This window comes from Marmota flaviventris, chromosome 3 (genome assembly GCF_047511675.1).
Source record: "Marmota flaviventris isolate mMarFla1 chromosome 3, mMarFla1.hap1, whole genome shotgun sequence".
Taxonomy (NCBI): Eukaryota; Metazoa; Chordata; class Mammalia; order Rodentia; family Sciuridae; genus Marmota; species Marmota flaviventris.
In genome coordinates, this window is record NC_092500.1 from 158411631 (window position 1) to 158437556 (window position 25926).

A 25926-nucleotide genomic window follows, 5' to 3' on the forward strand; every position below is an offset into this window, starting at 1 on the left:
CAGTAATTCTTCTGCCAAACTCCTTGGACTGTACTCACATGTACCTTTAGCCATCATTTGTCAATAGCCTACAAACTGGTTGTCATGCTAATCATGGTTCTAAATTTTGGTCAGGTCCTTCTTGCCAAATTCAAGGATATGATTTCAGGGCTCAAAATTATCTAGAAAGACAGAACAAAAGCTTTATTCATATATTAGTTTTAATACTTATGGACCATCTACTCCCTAGAAGTCTTTTTGATAAATAAGATTAATTATACATTAAGAGAACAAGCTAATTGTCATCAAGCAGTTATTGTCAATCAGGTACTTTGACATGATTGCCCCATTTCATCCTTATGACAGTCAATTCAGTGAAAAACCAGCAACTTAAAGAAGAGAAGTTAACCAACCTCCCTAAAGTCACAGACTGAGTGGCTGAGGTCAAATTCAAACAGATGTCCCTGTCAAATTCAAGTTTTTATTATATACATATATAATTATAGAATGTTGTCTTTTAGGAGCTCATGTTTTAATACTAATAAATAGTAATAATATGTAATATTTAACTGCTTATAGATGAGAAAGCAACAAGTGTCCTATACTGGTACTAGCCATGTGTGAATGGATAAACAATAATAGACCTAATAAACATTTAGCATCTAAACTTGATTTCAAATTTTTGGTGTATAAGTTAATAATTGAGAGTATATATTAATGGACTATATCAATTAATTGAATGATCTAAAATTGTCTTCCAAACATAATTGAATCTCAAGGTATTCTAGGTGACAGTATCCCATTAATATGTCTCTTTTGATAGGTACTGCCCTTATGAAGACAGGAATCTTAAATTGTTTGAAATTGAACAATTTTTAGCAAGAAACATCCTTTTCTATTACAATAAGTATTTCTTAAGAAAAAAGATAAAGAACAAACTAATCCATTCAGCATGACTGAGAAGATCAGGCCTGGCATTTTCTGTTATTTTCTCAGCACTTAGGAATAAAATATTATCATAGTAGACAATGCAATTTTGTTGTAGAGGAGAAAGAATGAATTGAGAACTACTGCAAGAACTGAATAATCTGTAATTATAATTGCTTTCAAATATTCTTTTGACCAAAAGCAGTTATTGCTCTCACATAGTCACACGACCTAGAGTTCTTTTTGATTTAATTTTCTATATGCATTTTAATGCTCAGTGAACTTAATTAAATAAACTTGTCCCAAATTTCCTTTTTATAAGATAGATGTTCAGAAGAATTATTCAAATTAAATTAATACATTCTTCAAAGTGAAACAAAATATTCACTCAGACTATTATGCAGCACATCTTAATTATTTTGGATGTCCTTTGTTTCTTACAATGATGTCCCAATTTATTATTTTTTTAGCTTTTCCAAACAAACATATTTACCTTGTTCATTTCTTTTGCAAATTATTTTAGTATGCATGAACAACTTTACAAAATTAATTTATTCAGTCTTGTTTTCCAGAAAGATACTATATTCAAAGGAAAACATAATTTACTAAATTAATTTGAAATCTGAAATTTAAAAACATACACACATCCCAAGGGGCTATTTGTTTGTATATGACATATGTGAATATATCATAAGACTACACACTGTATGCATAGAAATATTGGGAAGATCTCAGTTACAGCAAAAATATCCAGTCAGATAATCTTGTACACACATGATCATCCACTCTTTGGTACACATGGTCATGATGACAATATAGGTGATTGGTAATATATTACTAGTCTAACATGATTGTTTAAAACTAGTTAGTTATGTTATTTCATAACACTTAAACTACTATGCCTCTTTTGTAAACAATAAGACTCATTCTGTCTCTGAAGAACATGATAATGATAGGAGATGGGGGTTTCCATTTCAACCACTATTGATAATTTTTGTCAAATAACTCTTTGTGGTGGGGTCATGTCCTGCCCACTTTAGGATGCTTACATGCGTCTCTGATTTCTACTCACCAGAGAGTATTAACAATCCTCTGTTCCAATAACCCCCAGTTATAACAGTCAAAAATGTCTCTAGATATTGTGAAATGCTCTCTGGAGGGCGAACCCAGTGGTTAAGAGCCCTGCTGACAGTGACAACATAGGAAACTGATGGCACACCTCCAACATGCCAGTTCAACTGCCTTTCTCAGAATCAGCAATGACCTGCTAGTTGCAGAAGTTTTAGACTTCAAATTTTTCTCTATCTGCAGTATTATCAGTTGTTCTTTCTGTCTACCTATGTGTACCATCTTCATTTGGCTTCTGAGAAACCACACTCATGACTTTGTTCAGATCTCACTGAGATCTTCATCCCACCTTCCTTTCCTAGTTCCTTCTTGTCTTGGCCTTAGAATTAGAGTGACACACAGCCTTAGTCATGACAACTCTTATTTCTTCACACATTTTCTTGGTGATCTTATCCAGTTTGCATGACCTTAAAAGACATTTATCATCTTACCACAGTTGCATCTTGATTTCTTATTATGAGAGCCTCATATAGCTAACAGATTACTCATACCTTCACTTGATTATGCTGTAGGCATCTCATAATTAATATGTTAAAAGCAGAAACATGGGTTTTCCCACCTATCAATCTATTTATTCCTATCTTCCCCATGTTAGTAAATGGCAATCCCCAGTTTTGAATTGCCCAGATTAAACAAATAAACAAAACTTGAAATCAGCCTTGACACCTGTATCAATCTACTTACTGTTAGTATAATGAAATACTGAAGCTAGGTGACTATGAAGAAACGAGGTTTCTTTGGCTTATAGTTCTGAAGGCTCAAGGACCAGTACCTGGAGGTGCCTTCCTGCTGGCAGAGTGCCTAGGAAACAGAGGGTATCATGTGTCAATGACAAGGATCACATGCGTCTCTTCTGCTCTCTCTCTCTCTCTCTCTCTCTCTCTCTCTCTCTCTCTCTCTCTTTCTCTCTCTCTCATTTTTATTTGTTTGTTTTGTTTTGCTTTTTAATAAAGACACCCATATTCAATCACATAGGTTCCACTTTGGTATTTCTTTGTATCTTAAGCTGCCATCTACTATACAGCAGTCAAATGTTAGCAATGATAAAATATGAAAAATGGTAGCTGGTAATTATAAGACACATAATAGTGTCCATCCCCAGTAAGAGAAGTGAAAACTACCTTTGAATCAGTAAACTGGTGTTAGCTGTCTCCTCTCACATTGCCTGCATTATGTTATCAAAGTTGCACGGAATCTGAGGATAATGAGCACTTGCTGTGTGCCAGATACATGTTCAGGGCTTAAAATGTCTATCACTTAATTCATAATAAACAATAAAATAACACTATGATATTTATTTTTTATAAGTTAGAAATTCAGAAGGTGAAATCCAAATTTGTATCTGAGTCTGTAATCCACACTGTTTTTACTTGGCAAGATACATGTCCATGTCTGAAGGGTAAACATGTATTTGGCAGCTCTCTCAGTTTGCCTGTGACTTTGTAGGCAAACAGAATTGTGTCATTTGTCACTATTGAATTGTTTTTTTTTTTTTTTTTAGTTTGGGTCATTAATTATTCATTTATAAAAAGTAGCTTATTTACAGTTTTAAAAATTCAAATGATGTTGATGGTATATAATCAAATCATACAATTCTCCATTTCTCTTTTCTTTCCTTTGGTGAAACCAGGCTCTGATTTTTAACTATTATTCTGATTTTCATAAATCTGTATATTTCAAATAAGTGAGAAAACTCACCATTTATTAGTTTATGATATTGTATACTGCCATCTTTTATCATAAGTGAGGATTTGTTTGTGCACAACATTGTTGCTTTGCTCCATTTTCTAATATATTTGGACATTTTTATTAAGGAAAATACTTTTATTAGTAAACCTGGGCCACTGTTGCTCCTATCTGAGCATTATTTTGTGCTGTGATAATTTTTCTGTCCTTATCCCTAAAATTAATAATTAGGCAGTTGGTTTTCATTTGTCAGGTTCTGCACGTCTGTTGCTAATTTTTCCCATACCTTCCAAAACTTTAATATAATTCTCAACCAGGCCACTTACATATGGGTATGATAGGTTTATTCATTTCAGTTGTTTATATTCTACAAATTTTCCTTCCAAAATAATGATAACCTTTCTCCCTGTGTTACAGTTGCATGACAGTCATTTTAGGCCTTTTTATTAGTATGTTAGAATTCCTTTGCTTCTTCCCATTGAAGGATGTTATATTTCATATCTTGTTCCTTTTTGATTCACATACTTGTTATGGAAAAGAATAGCTTCTGGTAGTTTCATAAGGTTAACAGCATGGTACTGTTTTGTGAGCTGATGGAGTTAGACATCAATCTACTATGCCTTATATATGACTGTGGGCCTAGGATGTCAATTTTTAACCATTTGGGGGCTAACCCCAACTTCTCTCCTAACTGCGTCTCTAGCTTTCTTTATAGTGAGCCTGCATATGTTGCTTCAGGACATCTTCCCATTGCTTTCTGTAGAAGAGTGTGTTAAAAGCAAAAGTTCTGATACTTTTCATGTTTGAAAAGACCTTTTTTTTCACATACTTGATTGACTTGGGGAAAATATTCTAGAGTTTGGGAAAAAAAATTCAGTTTGAAAATAATTTTCGTTCAGATAAATGTAGGCATTCATTCACTAACATCTTTCTTCTCTTGTTTCTAATAAAAAGCCAAAGTCATTTCATTTGGTTCTTTGCAAATAAGCTGAATATTTTTTTTTTCTTCCGGAGAACATCTTCTCTTTGTTTACATAATTCTTAATCTTGTGTGTTGATATATTTTCCTCAGATCCAGATAGACTTTTTTTTTTTTAAATTTTCAAACTAACATCCTTTAATTATGATTTAATTGATGATTTTCTATCTTTTTGTTATCTCAGCTGAAATTTTCTTAAATTATTATTCAGATATTAGATTTCTGGATTACTCATCTAATTTTTTTAACCATTTGTTTTCTATTTTCCAAATCTTTTTCTTCTTTACTCCACTCTCTGAGAGATTTAATAAAATCTGTGGTAGGCAATCAAAGACATAGTGGACCTATTGCAGCGGATTTCACTTTGCAAAACTCAATGACAATATCAATAGCAGGTTTGGAGATTCCCATTGTTGACATTATGCCAACACTGGACTGGACATCAGATTTGGGAGAGGGACCCAGATGAAAGGGTTATAGTTCTTTTAAATTTGGTAATTAGAAAAGCACTAGTTCCTCTACAATAATGATGAAATATCAGGTTATAATAACTATTGCATCCTGTTAAGTCAATGATTTGGTGAAATATCAGTGCTAGCATAACTCCTATCAAAATTAGAAAGCTGAGGTCCAATCCTTTGGGTTTTGTCATATAGGCTGCAGGATTTTTCACTTTGTCATTTTATTGTAGAAAAATATAAAATATTCTTCCCTCTGTTGGGTAATCACAGTTGAGGTCCAAATTTGTTAGTTCAACAGGATATATAAAATTAAGTAATTGGCCACTACCTGTTTCCATAAAGCTTTCCAGGAGGCCAACTCCTCTAAGTTCAATGTAAAAGGATTAATTTTTAAATGACTCTGTCTATTCCCAACCTTAAGATAGTCTCTGAGGACACCTTACTTTGTTAGCATCTACAATGGCTATGTGGATAATAGGTGAAAACAAACTGAGAATATAGGAAGGGTGAGAGTGTAGAATGCAGATTGTGCTTGCCTGTAATGACCAGAGAATGTTTTTAAGATGGGTCCAGAAGGAATAACTATTACATAGTTGGTTCTACATTAATCATTCAGTCCTTGATAAATCTCTGAGTTTGGAGAAGGACTAACCTCCCTTTCTTAGAGGCCATATTTCAGGGGATCAGCTTTGGGCAAATTGGCTCTTACCTCTCAAATACTTTCCTGATATATTTTTTTTTTTCTGATATACTTTCCTCTTTGTACATCTTTGGTCATATTTTGTTTTATAAACATATTTTGAGTAATTTGTTCATAATTATAATCTCTTTATTCCTATTGAAGATATCAGTGATGGTCATTTTTTTAATTAATTTACTTTTTATTTGTTCTAATTAGTTATACATGATGGTAGAATGCATTTTGACACATCATATATAAATGGAATATAACTTCTCATTTTCTTGTACACGACAGAATCACAGTGGTCATGTAGTCATGTACATACATAGGATAATAATGTTCTATTCATTCTACTATTCTTCCTACCCCCATACTCCCTCCTCTCCTTTCACTCCCCTATGCCTAATCCAAAGTACCCTGATTTTTCCCTAGCACCCCCCACCCTATTGTGTATTAGCATCCACCCATCATAGAAAATATCTGGCCTTTGGTTTTTGGGGATTGCTTATTTTGCTTAGCATGATATTCTCCAGCTCCATTTACCTGTAAATGCCATAATATCATTCTTCTTTAAGGCTGAGTAATATTCGGTTGCATATATATGTATGTATGTGTGTGTGTGTGTGTATATATATATATATATATATATATATATATATATATATATATCACATTTTCTTTTTCCATTCATCTGTTGAAGGGCATCTACATAGGTTCCATAGTTTGGCTGTTGTGAATCGAGCTGCTATAAACATTGATGTGATTATATCACCATTGAATGATGATTTAAGTCCTTTGGATATATTTTTAAAAACTTTCTTCTACTTGGATAAGCTTCTTATTCCTGAAGTCCCCTACCCTTCTTCCATGGATGAATAAAAAGTACAAAAATAAAGTAGAATCTCTCAAACTGGGAACCTAAATCAGTTTGGTTCTTAATTTTATTATAGTGCATTTCATACATAACCTGTATCCCTCTATCTCTCAGCTACTAAGATTTTGTCATTATGTTTCCTACTCAATGTTTCCATATTTGGGACTTAAAAACTGGTAAAACAATAATCTATTTACTATTATGCTTCTGGAGTTTTGGGAGAAAACTACATATATTTTATAAAATTATATATATATATATTTACATATATTTATTGCATATGTATATACAGATATATGCCTCATTTGTACTATGCATGCATTATTTCCTCTCTACTTCAGAAAATCTGTTAAAGGTGAATGTTATCAATGGCATGGCTTGCAAAAGAGGAGACTGAATCCGAAGGTGATAAGGTAACTTGTCCTATTTTCCAGATGTTGTACATGGTGGAGCTCAAATTCCCCCCAAATACCTGTTTCTATACCCTCTTATCTTTATCCCATGTCATTCAACATCACCAAGTTATCAGAATAAAAGTAGAAAGTTGAATCATCTCTTGGGACAGTATGAGCCCTTAAAATTTGTATTCTGTAACTGCTGTGATAGAAGATAGAAGTTGCTGTGATTTAGATGCTGAGTAATAATGGAGATAATACAATTTATGACTTACTGAAGATAAAGGGTTAAAGATTATTACAAATAAATAAACTATATAATGAATGCTGACTTAACATTTGTTAATTTTCCATTATAGTCTAGTGTAGAGAATTGTACCTATGTTATAGTAATAAATGAAATTCACCAATTTTCTATAAGTTATCTATTATAACTGCAAATTATTGGGAAAAAGATTTTATATATATATATATATATATATATATATATATATATATATATATATATATTATATGATTGATGATGTCATTTGTTAAGTATTATTTTATGTATAGCCAAGCCATAAGCATCATAAGACTTATTAGGTATAAACTATATTTATTAAGCTAATGGTGCATAGTATATTGCAGTTAAGGTAAACTTGCAATATTTACAACTGTCAGTGACGATATGTTCTGCAGATTTATTGTCTTAATTAGAGTTAATGGAGCAAACACTCATTCAGTGTCATTTGGGGTGTGTCATGCTGCAGGTAACTGAAACCTGAACTCAAGTATAAAAGTAAATGGGTCCAAAATCAAAGGTAAAATGTCTTTATCCAGCTGACTCAGCTATTTAGTTATGTGACAGAGTGCCCAGATTCTTTCTACATCTACAGTTTGCCATTCTCTGTGTGACAAGTTTTCAGTCTTGAATACATCATGATCACAAACAAGATATGACAATGCCTAGGGGGAAAAAGGGGGCTACCTACATTTTGTATGTCTTGGAAAACTGAAAAAACTTTTCTCTGAAGATTGTGTTCACAGAAACGTCTAGTACAGATATTTGTTGCATGGCAACAGTTGAATTGCATGGCCTTTTTTAAAATAAAAAAAATTAGCTATATTAACTTAATTGCCATGAAATTATCTGAGATATGAATGATATATGCTATAGTGAAAATATAATTTGAGTTGCCTTTTTAACATTTAATGGAAATAATTTTGAAAGATGAAATTTGATGGAATTATGGAATGTTTCACAAATAAAATCTTGTGAACATATGAGCCATTTCTGATTGTGTTAAAAAATCTTTAATTTCATTATTGTTTTTTATGAAATTTCTTATTGTCACAGTTTCCAATTTCACATCCAAAGAGAAATAAAAGTGATTTTATATGTTAGAAATATATCAAGAAACTGATTATTAACTATGGTTCAATGTATCTGCTCTATTAGATCAAACTACTCTATTTCGTGCAAATGTAATATTTAGTGACAATAATTAAAAATCTATAGATTTTCTAGAATTTCTTTCCACATATTGACAGATTTTCTAGAATTACTTTGTTTTCTAAAAGAATTGTTTCTCACAGAAATTTGAGTCATTTTACAGACATGAAAATGTATCATTTTTTTTTCTTTTTTCAGTATAGTATGTCAGCTGAGTGAATAGCATTCAGTGATAGACAAATAAAGTATTTTATAAGTGCCTTCCAAATAATTACTTGGTGTAATAAAGTCTTCAAATTTACACACATGAATTTTTATCTATTTTTATGGCTTTATATCAATCATTAAATAAAGGAAGCTATTATAAGGACTTAAAAATGAAGCACATTTTTATTGTTTAAGGTCTTTGCTAGAATCCCTTCATATTACAGAAAAAAGTAACCTGATTTTTTAGTCAACTTTTCATTTCTATGACTAAACACTCCAACCAGAACAATTGTAGAGGAGGAATATTTTATTTGGGGGCTCACAGTTTTGAAGGTCTAGGACTAGAGACAGCTGGCTCCATTCCTCAGGGCTTGACTTGAGGCTGAACATCATGGCAGAAGAGTGTGGTGGAGGGGAAATGGATCTCATGATGATCAGGAAGCAGAGAGAGACCACTTGCCAGATCTGAAATATATACCCCAAGGTGGGTTCCCAATGATCTACCTCCTCCCTCCACACCTCACCTGCCTTCAGTTACCCTTGATGGGATTAATTTAGTGGTGAATTAATGGATTGGGTTAAGCTCTCATAAACCAATTATTTCTCCTCTAAATCTTCTTGCATTGTCTCACACAATGAGCTTTTTGGGGATACCTCACATCCAAATGATAACACTAGTCTAAGGTCTTTTTCAAATTGATATATTAAAGTAAAAATTCTACCATCTTTTTTTTCTCCACCAGATTTTTTTTTTCACACCAGATCATTTAATATTCTCATTGCTAAAAATTAACTTAAATAATTTTATTTCAAGTCATAATAACTGAATATTCTACATCTGCATTAATTTATTCTACTTCTGCTTTTTATGCCTGTCTCTTTGAATGACTCTCATTAATGTTTGGAAGGAAAGATATTTAAAATAAAAAAAATATGTCCTGATATGTTTTCTCTTATCAAGTTTTACATTTGTTCTTTTCTTTTCTGAAATATAAATATTACCAAAGATACCTTTCCAAAGCAAATTGACTTTTTTCTTCAAAGAAAATTTTATTATCTGCTGGGATGCAGCCAGGAGCAAACACTCACTTCTCCTTTCATCCTCACATCCTTGGGTTCTTGTGATATGATCCTGTATTTATTTGTACTTAATGGATGCACAAGGTTTTTTCCTCTCTAGATTCTTACAGTTGTTGGGAAAATGAGCAAAGTCACCCTGGCTATGTTAGTATGGACAATCTTTCCTCCATTCAATCAAATGATATTATTAAATATCAACAATGGAAGAAAAGATGAATGCAATCCTGTATCTCACTGCTGCTATTAGCTTACTTCCAGAAATTTCAAAGTATCATTTACTTGACAAATGTTTATTCAGAAGTAAATAATTAAAGTCTTGTTTTAGTTTCTAGTGAATGAGAACAACCTATTTTATATGTGCATGCATGCTTGCACACACAGATACACACATTTTGGAGAGAACAATAAATATTCTGAAGTGTCTACATTGAGAAACAACCATGAAGTATTACCTATTTATGAGGCTTTTGAATTTTCATGTATTTCCAGAACATCCCATGATACACCTCATGCAGAAACTCAGCAGTCAGAATGTTCCTAAGTGACTGAGACAAGGAAACTCTTTTCTGTGGGATTGCTGAGTGATGAGAAAGATTACAACTACTTTTGGTTGAAAATGATTAAAGTTATCTTTTATTAATGAAAATCCCAAGTTACTGTAATCTATCACATTTTCATGAAAAAGTAGTAAACACAGGAATTATATTTTTCTTTAATATGAAAAAATTTTAAATTGAGCATTTTCATATCTTTAAAGTTTCCAAATCTTTAACATATTTTGAATGTTAATGGATATTAAGACAAAGATATTTTAAAAAAGACTTTTCCTCTCTCTATATATATTTTCAGGTCTTGAAGATGAAATGATAGAATGACCTTTTCATCAAGATATCATTATATTATGTTGAGGAAACTTCAAATAAATCTCTAAGATTAAATAATCACTAAGATTAAATAATTGTTTGTAAATGCACACACACACATACATAATGACTACTTAAAAGTATTTCTTAATCTTTTACTTACAAGTAGAAAGTCAAGCTTGGTGTCAGAATCAATCATTTTTACTTCACGGATGTTTAAATGCTAGAGCAGGAATAAGGTATTAAATAATGCTGACTAAAGCACTGGAGAAAAGTCAGTAAAATAAAGTCAAGAAATAATACAAGTTAGTAAGGTTAAGTTACTTCCATAGTTAGATTTTTTTCATATAATTTTTAAGAAAATATAGTATCATGGAGCCAAGATGGCAATATAGTGACAACTGAAAGAATATATGGAATATAATAGAAATTCTAAGTAATAGTAAATCTGATTTATGAACACCTTTTGGCAGTTTTGATAGACTTTGAAACAGATTTCTTAGTTTTATAAAGGGAATTCATGTTTGTGATACATAGAAGAAATGAGGATAATTTCTTAATGTGACAATCATTTATTAATACTTAAATATTAATAACTTCCCAGATTAATTTTCATGCTATTAAAATGGCACAGGATTGGAAAATAATAGCAAACAAATTAAATTGAGAGGCGACATTATTAATATCAGTACTCTTTGCTCTTCTCCTTCCTACACGCACCAACATCTTAGTTTCTTCTTTTAAGAAAATTGAAACACAAGGTGTACTTCATTGAAGTATAAGGGCAAGCACAATAAATATAGCATACATCAACATCATGATTTCAGTTTTAACTTACAACTTTTATATTGAAGGACAATGAATTTCTTTGAGATTTATTAGCTACTTAATACCTTTGAGTGATTTTTAAACCAATGCATTAATTTGTTTCCTATTTGCACATGGACATTTTTAGACAAAGCTTTATTAAGAGAGGAAGGACTAATGAAAGCAGCCCCCATAAAATGTTATGTGCGTCCATTACCTATCTTTTTGCTGTGTCAACCACAAACAGTATGTAGAAGGGAATGGAAAACAAAACAAGCTTTGGATTGATGAGTATGTTAACACCAAACCAAATTCATGCAAAATAAATACCATAACTAAAAACTCGAATAGATTTTATTTTTCCTCAACTCAGGCATTCCTAATTTAAGACCACAGTTAAATCGGGCGTTGTTCTTAAAGCCATATATACAACTGTTTATTTGCTTTAAAAAATGGTGGATAGTAACTTAAAACAATATAAATGTATTGTTCCAGATCTGAAAGCAGAAGGCTGCAGTCAGTCTCATGGGGGTAGAATCAAGAGCTCTGTTTCCCCTGGATGACCAGGGTATGTGTCCATTCCTTCCCTTGTCCTGTTTCTAGAGGCTGTATGACAGTCTTTGGGTCCACTTTGACTTGTGCTATGATAAACACATCTTTCACTCTGATTCTCCTGACTTCTTCCTCAAAAAAGATGCTTTTGATTACATTGCTACAAGGGATAATCAAGGATAATCATTCTGTCTCAAGAACTTTAAGCACTTCTGCAAAATCTTATTTATTTTAAATGAAATATGTTCTAGGGATTAGGTTGTAGATACATTTGAGGGGCTATTATTTTGCCTATTGCATACAATAACAAAAAAAATCATGTAATCCTGATGTCTAGTTTATGTATTGAGGGTCATCATTCCATGGATATATCCATGTCACATCCCTGGATCCTGGGAATGTTACCTTATTTGGAGGAAAGTATCTTTGCAGATTCATTAGAGCACTCTCGAAGAAGAAGTCAACCTATATTGTTCAGGTGGGACCTAATTCAAAAAGTACATCTATTTAAAGGAAACACACAGGAGAAGGAAGGAGCGGGAGGACAAAATTAAAGACAGAAGCAGAGATTGAGGTAACATAATCACAGGCCAAGGATTGCCAAAGTTTGCTGGACGCTACCACAATTAGGAAAGAGAGATGCAATAGACACCCCTACAAATCTCTGCTGACACTTCGATTTCCAACTTCTCTAGAAGCATCCACAACTTTGAAAGAATTTTAAATGATTTGTTACATCAGACAAGGAAAATAATATAGTGTAAATGTAAAAGTTTTCCAGAAGCAAACTTTGAATGTTAAGGATTTTTCAAAAGATTAAAAAAAAAAAACCTGATAGTCATCTTTCATAGACTGCAAATTTATATTCTTAAAGTCTTCTACATCTTGACATATACTTAAAATATAAATTTCATATTTAGGAATATGACTTGTCATTTGTGATAACTAATCTCTCATTCATGATAATAATTGAAAGAAATACTCCATCTCTGGTATGAAATGTTGCTTCAGGAGTTGAGTTTGTATAACACTAAAGAAAAGGTTTATTTTAGTGATGTTATTGATGGATTTAGCAATACTTTTGTGTTCATATTGATTTGAATTTAAATGATTTGTAAGAAAAGTAATGAATTGAATTTGACATCACTTCTCTAGGTACTAAACATAAAACTTAAATAAAATCACATGGGATGTTCCTTTGAAGGGATTTTGATAATAGACTACATGAATTCTTTATTGGTGCCATTATTTATGTTTCTCATTGTTTACAATCTTGAAGAGTTGCTAGACAGAAAAGAAAGATTTAAATGTAAATACTCAAGTTTCAAGTTTCATTAAAATTTGCCAAAAGACAAGTACATATTTAGAGTTGTCTTAAATATCATAGGAATACAAAAATGAAACAGATTTGTTTTGTTTGTTTTTGATATTGATAGTAACTATGCTTTGTGGGTGGTTTGTTGGTTTGATTTTCACTTCTTTTTTATGTACGTTTTTCTTTTGATCCACGATTTGGACAATATTTCAATTACTTTCATCTAGTATATTATAAATCTCTCTGAGAACCATATATTTATGTTTCTAGAAGAATGCTCTACAGTTATCACAGAGTGAAAATATTGGAAATGTAATTTGCATCACTCCCAGTTTTAAGTATAGTTCAGCAAACGTTTTTATCTTTCATTTGGTTGTTTTCTTAATTTTATTTTAATACTTTGATTTTCAATTTTGATGAAGACATAGCAGAATTTTAGTCACAAACAATGAAAATAGGGTAACCCTGGCTCTATTCTTCACCAGGACATCTTGTGCATGTCTCATTGTGTTTGTATTTGTGCATATGTGAGTGTAAAAAATTATTTGGCAAAGTGTGAAAATTACTCTGAACTTTAGATGTATTCAACTAATAAAAGTAACTAATATAAGTATCAGCTTCATTTGGTTGATTTTTTTTTCAGCATAAATTCTAGAGCCCTGAACCATGTCTGAGTTCAATATACATGCTTAAGAAACCAGATATAATTGCTATGTATAACTTTTTATTAAGAACATTTCCTTCTGGAGTTAAAAATCTTTTATGTAAAGATCAAATCTGATTATATTGAAGCATATTGAAGTATCAGTTTTTCTAGTGACAGGTTTATAATACTCTATAATTCAATTTTTTGCTTATAATTTTTAAATTTTGCTTGACTTAAAGACAAAACTGTCTTTATGTAGCTTTCTAGTCAAGAAATTGCCATTTATACCTCATAGATGTATGAACATTTTACTTGGACTAGGTGTTTTTATCTATTGAATTTTGCTTTTGGACAATAATTCTGAGTTTACATAGAAAAAAAGAGTGGTTGTTTACAAATTGTTGATTGAAGTTTTTTTTAGATCAACTACAAAAAAAAATCTAACCTTCTTCATTTGAAAATTTGAAATTTTACAAAAATCTCATTGATTGAAATATTAGTAATGAGGGTGAATCATCAAAAAACGTTAAGCATTATATGTAGCAGTGATTTGATCTCTTTATTTTCTCTGTATTTAGTTTGCCTCTTTTTGTAATTAATATATTGCTCAGTATTTATATAAAACACACTTTATTCTAGGAAACAAAAAAATCTTCCCAATTTTGGTTATTTAATTTAAATATATGAGTAAAACAATTAAAATATTTAAAATAAGTAATTAATTTTTTTTTTTAGAAAACATATTTGGATATATGCTTTATCCTTAGATAACTAACTCTAAAGGTCATGGAAACATCCACATTACAAGATAGGTTCCAAATTTTCCCTCAATGGCAATGAAATAAAACACCTTATCATTTGAGAATAAGAGATCTCAGCAAATATATTACAGCCTAAATAATATATCCTACCCTTGTATGCAATTTCAAAACTAACAATTTTCCATTTCCCATTATAGAAAATGTGTATTATTATTATTTTTTTTGCCTAGGTGCTTGTGTAGTGAAATAGTGTACTAAATTTATGTATTCTCAAGTCCATAAGTTTAAGTGTGTTCCTTGAGCACAAGTTTTATGATTTTGTGCAGCAGTCTCTACTTTAACTACCGTATTTTTCAAAGGATCACTCTACTTAGAACAACAAGTAGAGGAGGAATTATTGCACTTGGGGAAAAAAAATCAACTCTGAATTCCTGGAATTACTGATGGAATAGAACAAAGTTGCATAAGGATCAGAGGGTGCTCAAGTGCTAAGTGGAATGAGGTGAGAACGGCAAGACAGAACACGGGAAGGAGGAGCTCCGGGAACCATGCAGAGCTGTGCTGCTCACTGGGGACAGCATGCCTTGAGAGAAGGCTGCAGAGGAGTGTGTTCTCAGCAGTATCACCTAGGGCTGCTTTTAGTGAGTCCAGGCTGGCACAACCCCACGAACCCAGGTATCTTGATCTCCACTGCCGTGTTCCTCAACTTGTGCCTACATCAGAATCTTGTGGTAGAGCAGTTAAAACACAGTTATTGTGTATGTCTGGGTGGGAACTGAGAATATGTATTTCTATCATAATCCTGGGTAATGCTGATCATGCTTTGACAAGTCTTAAAGAAACTATACTGAAAAACACTGCCATGTACCATTCTTACTTTTATGCTTCTCTATAATCTGTTTGTGCTTAGAAGACTGGTGACCATGGAAGATAGCCACTAAATAATGGATGTGAAGTGGGGACACACTCTCAGGGTCATTCCTTAAGAATTCATTAAACTTCTCAGTTTGGTAGGGGTAAAAAAATACCCTCCTACCCACAAAAATCCAGAAAAAAACTCAGTCTTTGTCCTACAGTACTCCATTCAGGATGGTTCAGGAAGAAGACTCACACAGGGGATGCAGTGGATGCTCCTGATAGTGTGAAAGAAGAGACAAATTAAATATGCAAATTTGAATTTGCACTCCTTTATGGGTGGTTAGGTGAAAAATAAGTGTTATATGGAAATGGGCTGTAAGTACAGCAGTTAATAGCCAGAAAGATAAACACTGGGAAGAAGAGGAGGATAGCTCTTTTTTTCACATGGTAGTGAGCAGTAAGTAGTGGTGTCCTCATAATTCATGAGAAGAACAGTAAGAAGAGAGGTAATTGATCCACAATAGTTAATCAGAGAGGTCCTGTAGACCAGGGGTTAAAAATCTGGATCAGACAATAAGGCAACTAACTTGGAGTTGAGTGCTGCAGTCTTAATAAAAGGAAGATCATTTGGGGCTCAGGAATGAATGACTGAAAACATAGTTTTCCAATTGTTATGGTTTTGGTGTGAGATGCCTCCAAAAGCTCACGTGTGAGACAATGCAAGAAGTTTTAGAGGAGAAATGACTGGGCTATGAAAGCCTTAACCCAATCAGTGAATTAATCCCTTGATTGGGTTAACTGAGTGCGAACTGAAGGCAGGTAAGGTGTAGCTGGAGGACGTGAGTCATTGGGGGCCCATTTTGGGGGTGTATATTTTGTACCTGGCCAGTGGAGTCTCTCTCTGCTTCCTGATTATCATGTGACACACTTCCCTCTGCTACAGTCTTCCACCATGATGTTCTGTCTCGCCTTGATCCCTGAGGAATGGAGCCAGCCTTATATGGACTGAGACTTTTGAAATTTTGAGCCCCTAGGTAAACTTTTCCTCCCCTAAAATAGTTCTTTTCATGTCTTTTAGTCACAGCAGTAAGTAAGTAAATAAGTAAATAAATAAATAAAACCAAGAAAACAAAAACCTGACTAAAACACCAGGTATGTGAATGTACAGGGAAAATTCCTTTTAGGAAGTTGTAGGGGTCCAGTGTGTGGATAACTTAAATAGTTTTTGCACATCAAATACTGTTTCAAAGATCATTCTTGGGATTGTTATTGTGGGAATGTGGTAATTTGCTTTGATTTTTCATTTGCTCTTTGCCAAAATGAGACACTGATGTTTGAAGAATATTAGAATTTTTATTTTCTTTTCAACATTTATATTTATCATCACTCTCTTCTTATACACTTCCATAAAGTGAAGGATTAGTCACCAGCTAAGAAATTTCCCAAATTTCATATTACACTGCAGTTCCATGAAATTCTCTGATATTTTCCATCCCTACAGGAGTAGTGACTTTTCATACCAATAATTGGAAGGATAAAGTTAATTGATGTCCCTTTATACTGTCTCACAGGGCAATCTAACAGTACAACAAATGTACACTTGAAAATTATTAATGTAGAAATTGGAATAACTCATGCTTAGATTTGCAAATTTCTTGATGTATTCTTTTGCAGTTATTTTTTTACTATGTGAGCGATTTGATTTTACATTTTATTTATGACATTAATTCATAATATATTTTAAAGGCTAGTATGAATTAATATGTTTATAATTCCTGGATTAATATCTCAGAGGCATGTCTTCTTAGTGTGCCCCATTTGTAAGCAATTTCAAAGCAACTGTATATTGATGAAAATGTTTGGGACAGCATCCATTAGCTGCTATGCCTTTGTTCTCTAAAAATAAATGAACGAGGGGCTGGGAGATAAACATGAATCCTACGGATAACATTTACCCAAAACTAGAAATAAGTAGTCTAAAATCTTGTTATGTAATCACAGAAATACAAGAAATTCTGCCAGATAAAATTTTGCCCTTTACTATCTCTTTCAATTTTTTCCCCTGTTTTCTCTTATTATTGCTTCCTATCATATGACTCAGCTTTTAGGTGAGAAAATTAATTTCATCCACATTCTCTCTTTTTATTTGAAATCAGAGAAGAAACTTCTAGGTGAGGCACTAATGGATTCCGACATCTTTTATCTAATGCTGTAAAACAGAACTCATGGGACGATACAATAGGGTTGGTGACAGGAGAAGAGAACTGGCTAAGTCAGAAATGTTTTTTGAGGAAGTTATTATTCTCCAAAATGTAACCTAAAGAGAGAAGCAGGATCATTTATAGGAAGAGAATGAGCTTCCTTAACTTGGATAAAATCCTGTGTGCTAAATGTCAATATTATAGAACCACTTGGTCCATTCAAATATTTAAGAATTGTATATTATTCAAATATCTATTAGATATATGTAAGGGTGTATTTTCTTCAATATTAACTTTAAAGAAAAAATGTGACTTTGATTATTGAACTTTTCAGTGCAATAATGTGATTTCTGCAGAATCACTATTCTAAAACCTATGAATGATAAACAATACTAGAAATCCAGCAGAGTTAGGCCTTCTAATATTTTGAAAAGAATTGGAGATTTAGTACGTAAATATTCATTAGAGAAATAATCTTCATTCAAACTAAAATCTTACCAATATTGAAAATAATTTAAATGACAATGTTGAAAATAAGAGTTGTTTGTTCTGCAGGCAATGAATTTTAAACTGCGATAAGTGAACATCCATTGATGTAAAAGATAACCACTTTTGATATTTAAAACCTTAGAAATGTACTCAAGTTAAAATGAAGTCCTAGCCCTTTAATGTCTTATTTTCTATTACATAATTTGGGAGCATCTTTTAGAATGTGTAGTTAATAGTAAATTCAGTACTGAATCCTAAAAGAAGGCAAATATCTTCTGCATTATTCTTTTTTATTTTATTTTATTTTTTGGTACCCTTGTTTGCTCAGGATTAAACCTGAGCCATATCCCAAACCATTTGGCATCTCTTAAATTGATGAGGCTGGCTTTGGACTTGGGATCCTCCTGACTCAGCCTAGAAGCCACTGGGATTCAGGTTTATATCACCACACCTGGCATTATTTCTGATTAAATATGCTAGAAAATTTACTAAATTACTAAGCATAATTCAAAGTACATAATTGAATGGTTGTGTTTTGGAAAAGGATTTAATTAACTGATGCTAGATATCTAGAATAATCCCTGTTTAAATTTCAGAAATTTAGATCACAGTGTATGTAAGTAAATTGTCCAAAGTCACATAGCTAATAAATGATAGGGAAAAAAAAAACTAAACTAAGGCAGCTTGTCCCAGAGTCTCTGTTGTTAACCACAGTGCTATTGCACCTCTTCAAAGTAGATAGAATTTTGAAACTTGCATTTAATGTACAAAAAATTCTCTGTGTGTTTATGACTCTTATTTATTGAAATAACCACAAAAACAAACAAAACAAAACCTAACATGCCTATAATCCATAACATAAGAAGATATTTCAGTAGATATCATGTAATCTTTTATAAATGAAACTATTTTCATCAGCCAAGATTTTTTTTTTCTTTTCTTTTTCCCTCTTCATTTTGAATGACAGCTTTGGAGTATTGTAGAGAAAAGAGAAGATTAGTTGACAGTAGTGATGATCATACAAGTTCACAGTCTGCATGCCTTCAGCGCTCAGCTAGAAAATGAAAATTGTTAAATATGGAAGACAACAGAGAAGAGCAGACACTCCAGTAAATTTGGAGATGTAACATTCCTGATCTAAACATTTTGAATCCGTTGTTTTTATGGTGGGCACCGAACAAACAAGTTTATGATTAATTTCTACCTATAGGCATTCACTTCTGGTTTGCTGCTTGTGTTATTGAATAATATAAATATTCCTCATTATAGTATAAATGACACCTAATATAAATTATTTTGGAAATGATTATTTGGTTAAATGATAAGATGTAATATCCTTCTTTGTGATTTTTTCTGAAACTTCAATAAACTTTCATTTACTGGTAAAAGTAATTTTTAGAGAATATTAGAAGGAAACTGTCAAAACCTGTTTTGTTCATGAGGCTAAGGAATACCCAATCCTAAAACATGTGCTCTAACATGTATTTCCCAGGAATTCCTTCATATACTATTCTCTTCTTCACAAAAGTTTTCTCCTGTTCCTGTCATCAATATCCTATCAGATCCTGTAGGTGAGTTTTCTGAGCCAGTGTTCTCCAGCCCAAACTGATAGAAATTATGTTCTTTCAATTCCAGAATTGCCATGACAAACCATTATTCTGGTTCTCTCCAGTTGAAATGAAATCATAGTTTTCTCCTCTTCTAGTTCAGAATGTAAAATTTAGGTGAGCTAGCTTTTGTGCAGTGCAGTTACTTATACACCTCTCATATTCCTGGTACCTGTGATGAAATTGTCTATTTAGCCCAGACTTCTAGGCATGTGGGTAATTCAGGACAGCTGGAGTTGGTTACTGAGCGTCCAATAAGATCTGGAATAATCAAAGTACAGGTAAAAAAAAAAAAGCCCAATCCAGATGGGGATAATAGAAAAGAAGGGATGAAAAAAATTGGAAAGTTGGTATGGATTATTTTAAATCCCTTCTCATAGATTTGCTGTTGGTATTGAGAATTTAGGAAGAAAGTAGCAGAATAGCCCAAAGAAAACGGCATTTATGCTTCCTGACTAATGAATTCTAAGTTGTCCTTGTTTTTTTCCCTAGTAGAAAAAGAACTCTGCATACTTGTAAAACAGGGCATAATGCCACTTTGATGAGCTTTTTCAAGAATAACTGGTACATGAAATATGAGCAATTTGTCTATTTAAGATTTAACTAGGATGGCAGCTGGTGTTCAGAAGGATTCATTGACATTAATTTTAAAGTTGAAAATGCTACATAAGCAATCATAAAATATAGACACAGTCAAAATAAATGAGACAGTCTCTTAAGATGTAAACTATTCACAGTGACTTTTCAACTCAAACTTCACAGCGTTTTAAAATGAGTAATATGGGTATTTCTAGGTATGATTAGGATGAATTTGTTTAATTAAGAGTGAACTTTAAAGATAGGCATTCTTTGAAATCTAATGGAGTAGTAACCAAAAGAAAAATATCAGATAATTACTTTGGATTTACAAGTGATTATGGAGATATTCTGATTAGAAAGCTTTTAAATAAGATGTGTGATTCTCATCATCTTATGCAAGCTGTAAAATCCTTTTTAGCCTCTGGGTCTAACCAGTTCATGTTTTAGATTAATTATAATCATATATGCAACAGTAAGAGACATTACTTTCAAAACATTATTGCTTAGCCAAATTCAGACAGGTGGGCAGAAAGGAGAGGATGCTATATATTGAGATCACTTTTCAGCCAGGAAATGAGACCTGAAATATTTACCTGACCATGAGAGTCTGTGCTTTTAATAATGGGTCACAGTATCCTGCATACCACATATTTTATGTAAAAGAATAGTAGAAACTGAAGTAGGTGCTAGTTCTTCCTACTGTTTCTCTGTCATGCCACCAAAGTAGAGACATAGTATATCTAATTTGCATTTGTGCTGGATCTAGATTTTGCTTCAGACTTTAGTATGAGTCAGTCTCCACTGGTTCTGAATGTTTCCAAGTTATTCCCTGGAATTTTTGCATTGGCACCTCTAGAAATATCTTTATGCTATACAACCTTGCCATAAGTTCTTAGGGGCATGAAGAATTGCATTTGTTTTCAGTGCCACCTGCAGATTTCTACCTTCTGGGAGAGTCTTTCCCACTCTGATTCACTTCTTAGACTACACTTCTTTGTTCCTGAAAGCCCTGGGCAGCTCCTGTCTACTTTCTTCCCTTGACCCTGATGTAGGCATCTGATGTCTCTTCTCCAGAGGCTCCATGAAAGTTTTTTGTACACAGGGGTTGGGACCCTCTCTCTTGGCTGCTCTGTCTGATTGGATGCAGGGTTTTGCTTTTTTTTTTTTTTTTTTTGGCACACCTGAAACTGGATACTCAGCCTTCCTCATATGGCCACAACATACTCAATAAATGTCCTGAGGAAAAACAATTGGCAGGTGGGTGAGTATGCACTTTTGACTGGGACTCTTCAGAACTCTGCTCCTTCATACCAGTACACAGGTGGCAGGTTAAATTGTGTTGCATGTTCTGCTGATATCTTCTTCCTTTCTCTTCTGTCCTATCTTTCTTGGCAACTTTTTCTCTTGCATTCACCATGGTCCCATGATTCAAGATGACCATGAGTCATTCTGTCCTAGGAAGCATTTGTCTCTATCTGGAATTTAGTACCTTTAGGTTTCCTTAAATCCTTAATGTTACCACGTTGGTCTTAAAAAATAGAAGTGCTTTTGTAGTTTATCAGACTCATTCTCATTTTTAAAATAAAGCTTTGGTCTTTGGTAATTTGCTGTATCTTAACTGTAAATGGTGTGGCTGTGTAGATTTACACTTAACAATTCTCCCAGATTTTAGCATCTTAAGTTAATATTGTAATGTCTTTCCTTCTCTTCATGCCTTTTGGAGTGTATGTGCATATGTGTGAACATGCACGTCTGTGTGTACATATACGTACCTCTTGGGTTTAAGTATAGAAGTGAGATTTCTGGGTTATACACTATGCATACGTCATGCATTTTAATTATATATATTTTGGATTCCATGAGATGCCATTTCTTTATATAGTGAGGACGTATTTAGATTACCCGCATACAGTTTTCTTCCATTACACTTTATTCTTTACTGAATTTTCATGCTTTTCTCTGTTTTCATATCCTCCTACCTGAAGAGCTACTTTTAGTAATTTTTCTTTTGTGAGCCTACTGTACAAGGATTCTCTCAGTTTTAGTTGGGTTGAAAATATTTATTTTTTAGTTTTCAATTTGAAATATGTGGATATAAAGCTTGTTTTGGGCAGTGATTTTCTTTGAGATATTACATTCTGTCCATTGACTTCTGGCTTTCATTTTTTGAACTGAGAATACTATTAACTGCTGGTTTTTGTTGTTGCTCTTTGAAGGCAAACATCTCTCACTTGCAAACCTCACACCAGCTATATTTTATTTTTACTATTTTCACTTTACATTGTATGTGCTTAGGTAGCTTTTATTTGTTTGAATTCCTAAGAGTGACCTCCATAATAATTTTTGAATCTCTAGCATAATATATGTCATCACCTTTAAAAACTCCTAGTCATTATTTTAAGTATTATAGAAGTCTTACTTTTTCCCTTCTTTTTTTTAATTTCAATTATACATAATTTAGACTATCATCAGGGCCCATCTACTATCTTATGCCCACAACTTTATTTTTATTTATTTATTTATTTACTTACTCACTTTTTTATTTATTGTGGTACTGGGGACTGAACCCAGGGATTTTCTACCACTGAGCTACATCCTCAAACCATTTATTTAATTAATTAATTAATTAATTTTTGGGGGGGACATGATTTTGCAAAGCTGCTGAGACTGGCCTCAAATTTATGATCTTCCTGCCTCAGTCTCCTGAGTCACTTAGACTAAAGTATGTATATTCTATTTTAATTCTATAAAAAATAATCACTAGTATTTTTTGTGAAACAAATTTTGGTCCTTATTTCTGATATTATTCTCTTGAACTATAGTCCCTCCGGGACTTCTTTGCCTAATTCACATGTCATTCTTTATATGCAAAACTTCAGATATTAAATATCTGTGGGGGATATATTGCTGAACATAACCAGACAACTCTGAGTTTGGCACCATAGCATCCCTTGACAACATGTTAATAGATAGGCATACTTGTATATCAAGGTAAAATATTCTTCAAAACAAGGAGTAGAGCAAATTGCACCCACAAGAGGTAGTCTGCCATCCTCTGGTCTTACCCAACCTATTGTGTTGTTCACAATTTCAATGATTGTCTTTTCCATGGCTATAGAATTTGACTGTTTTTATAAGCTCCAATTTCCTCATAAAATTTAGCTTATTTCTCAGTGTTTTCTGAACCTATATCAGTTAAAATTATTTTAATGCTAAGGTCTGATAACTTCAACTTCTTCTTGATCAACCCTTGATCAATCTGCCTCTGTTGTTTGCTTTTTATTTTGGGCATGTCTCTGTAGTGCCATTAACTTTTCGGGAAAGCTGCAGAGACTCAACCAGTCAGTGCCTTCCGCACATGGTTGCAGTTACATTGGGACACATCACCTTAGGACAACCAGACTTGCATTACATCAAGGCTGAGTTTTATTACTTAGAAGAACTATGCTACTTCTGCTTCAACATCACTCCTGGGGTTCTTTGTTTTCATGTCTTCCAGCTGAAAAATCTTTGGAATTTACTAGGGTTTCTTTATTGCCAAGGTTTGTTTGTCGTACTTTATTCCCCACTACTTTGTGAGTACTGGAAATTACATTGAAATCTTTCCCTTTTCCCAAGACTTTTCTGTAGTGCCATGGCATATGGATTTGTGAAGGCTGGAGGAGATGCATGCAGGGCTCCCTGTCTTCCTTTTCCCAAGGGATCTTAGGTGCGCTCTCTCTCTCTCTTGTCTTAGAATCCCTGGACTCCTGACTTTCCCTGACCCGTCCAAAGAAATGGGAAGTCGAGAAACTCTGCTTAGATTCTGTCTCTCTGTAGCCTTTCTGCTCAGCTTCTCAGCATCTTTTTCTCAAATGATAAATTGGTATTTACCTTTTAGTGAGGAGTGTCCAGAGGTGGCGAGATTTATTCCTTGACCTTTGCTTCTCCCAGGAGCTTGTTCTTTCAAGTACTTGCTCACTTGTTAGCTTCCCCACCCCCACCTTCCAACTGATGGTTCTGTTGTTGATGTTTTGATTTTTGCTCAATGGATTGTCTAGCTACTAGAGCAAGTCCACCATTCCTGGGTCATGAACATTCACCTAGGGCATTTTAATCGATTTAAAATGACACTTTCACCGGGTACAGTAGTGCACGCCTGTAATCCCAAAGATTGGGGAGGCTGAGGCAGGCAGATCACAAGTTTGAAGCCAGCCCCAGTAAATTATTGAGGTCCTAAGCAGCTGATTGAGACCTTGATTCAAAACTTACAAAGGGCTGAGGATGTAGCTCAGTGTAAAAGTGCTCCTAGGTTCCATCCATAATAGCAAAAGCAAACAAAAAACAAACAAACAAACAAACAAAAAAAAAACACTTTCTCCTTCGTTCTATCACTTTGTGCTGGTTATTTTTAGTTAGCTAGTTCAAATTTGGATTCTACGTACAATTTTCTGTGCCTCAGCAGTACCACAGAGTTGCATTAGTTTATCCATTAGTGATTGGTTCCTGCTGTGTTTGGAGAATAGGAAACTTCCATGGAGGATCCAAGCAGTGCAGCAGAGATACTGAGGGCACCACCTCTTCCCTTCTTGGAAGGACACTCTCTGCTTCTGGCCATAGCTCCAGCGGGTGATGTCCTTCTACAGGTGCAGCTTCCACTCCCTTCTAGTACCCTTCTGCTTGGTCCCTTTCTTGTACCTTAGGCATAGGGTAGGTAACAGGATTTACTGCTGCTGATTAAAACTTGTTTGTCCACCTGCCCCTGGTCATTTCCTTCCTCCCTTCAGCTTCCTGCATAAGCATTCCCGAGTTAAAGTTGTATCAGTCATTCCATTGCATGTGTCACCTGCTCAGATCCTGGCTGATACGTATCCTCATTCCTAATCTGGTGTTGAGAAAGTACGTCAACCCTGGGTGGTGAAAACGATTATGTTTTTGCCCTAACTATGGGCTTTTTACTTACTCAGTAATGTACTTGGCTAAGGAAAACCTAAAAGATAACAAATAGTAAAATTTTCATAAGAATACCCCAGATGCACATATATGCTAATATAAATTGTACAGCCATTGATGCAGGAATAAAAAGGAAAATGTTAGGTGACTATAGAAAAAAAATTATAGAGTTGTTAAATAAGAATCTAAGTGGCAGTAGACTACAAATGTAAGTCACTAATTAAAATGCAGTGGCCTGGACTAAAGTGAGGTGGACAAAGCTCAGCTGGCTTCAGTTTGTCAGTGTCATTGGCTTCAAGTATTTTTCATGCCTACAACAATTGGTCTAAGATTTGCAGTTCTTTCCTTGACATGCTGACCTCTTCACATTGATTCTTTCTACCTGCTGCTAAGATACAAAATCAATATAATCAAGCAGGCAAATCACTTGATACTGAAATAGCCTGATAATAGAGGAGAAAATCTAGTTATCGAGTGTCCTTG

The 25926-nt window shown here is 33.4% G+C and overlaps 1 protein-coding gene across 6 annotated transcripts in view; it reads left to right on the plus strand.

Moving 5' to 3' along the window:
• Positions 1-25926, plus strand: part of Spock3 (SPARC (osteonectin), cwcv and kazal like domains proteoglycan 3) — a 417403-nt gene that overhangs the window by 85574 nt on the left and 305903 nt on the right. Inside the window, exon 2 of one of the 6 annotated variants that reach the window (XM_027926978.2) lies at positions 12616-12629. The exons of the other annotated variants lie outside the window; for them this stretch is intronic. Coding sequence (XP_027782779.2) covers positions 12616-12629 — 14 coding nt within the window. The remainder of the gene's footprint in view (positions 1-12615; positions 12630-25926) is intronic. 6 annotated transcript variants of the gene reach the window in all.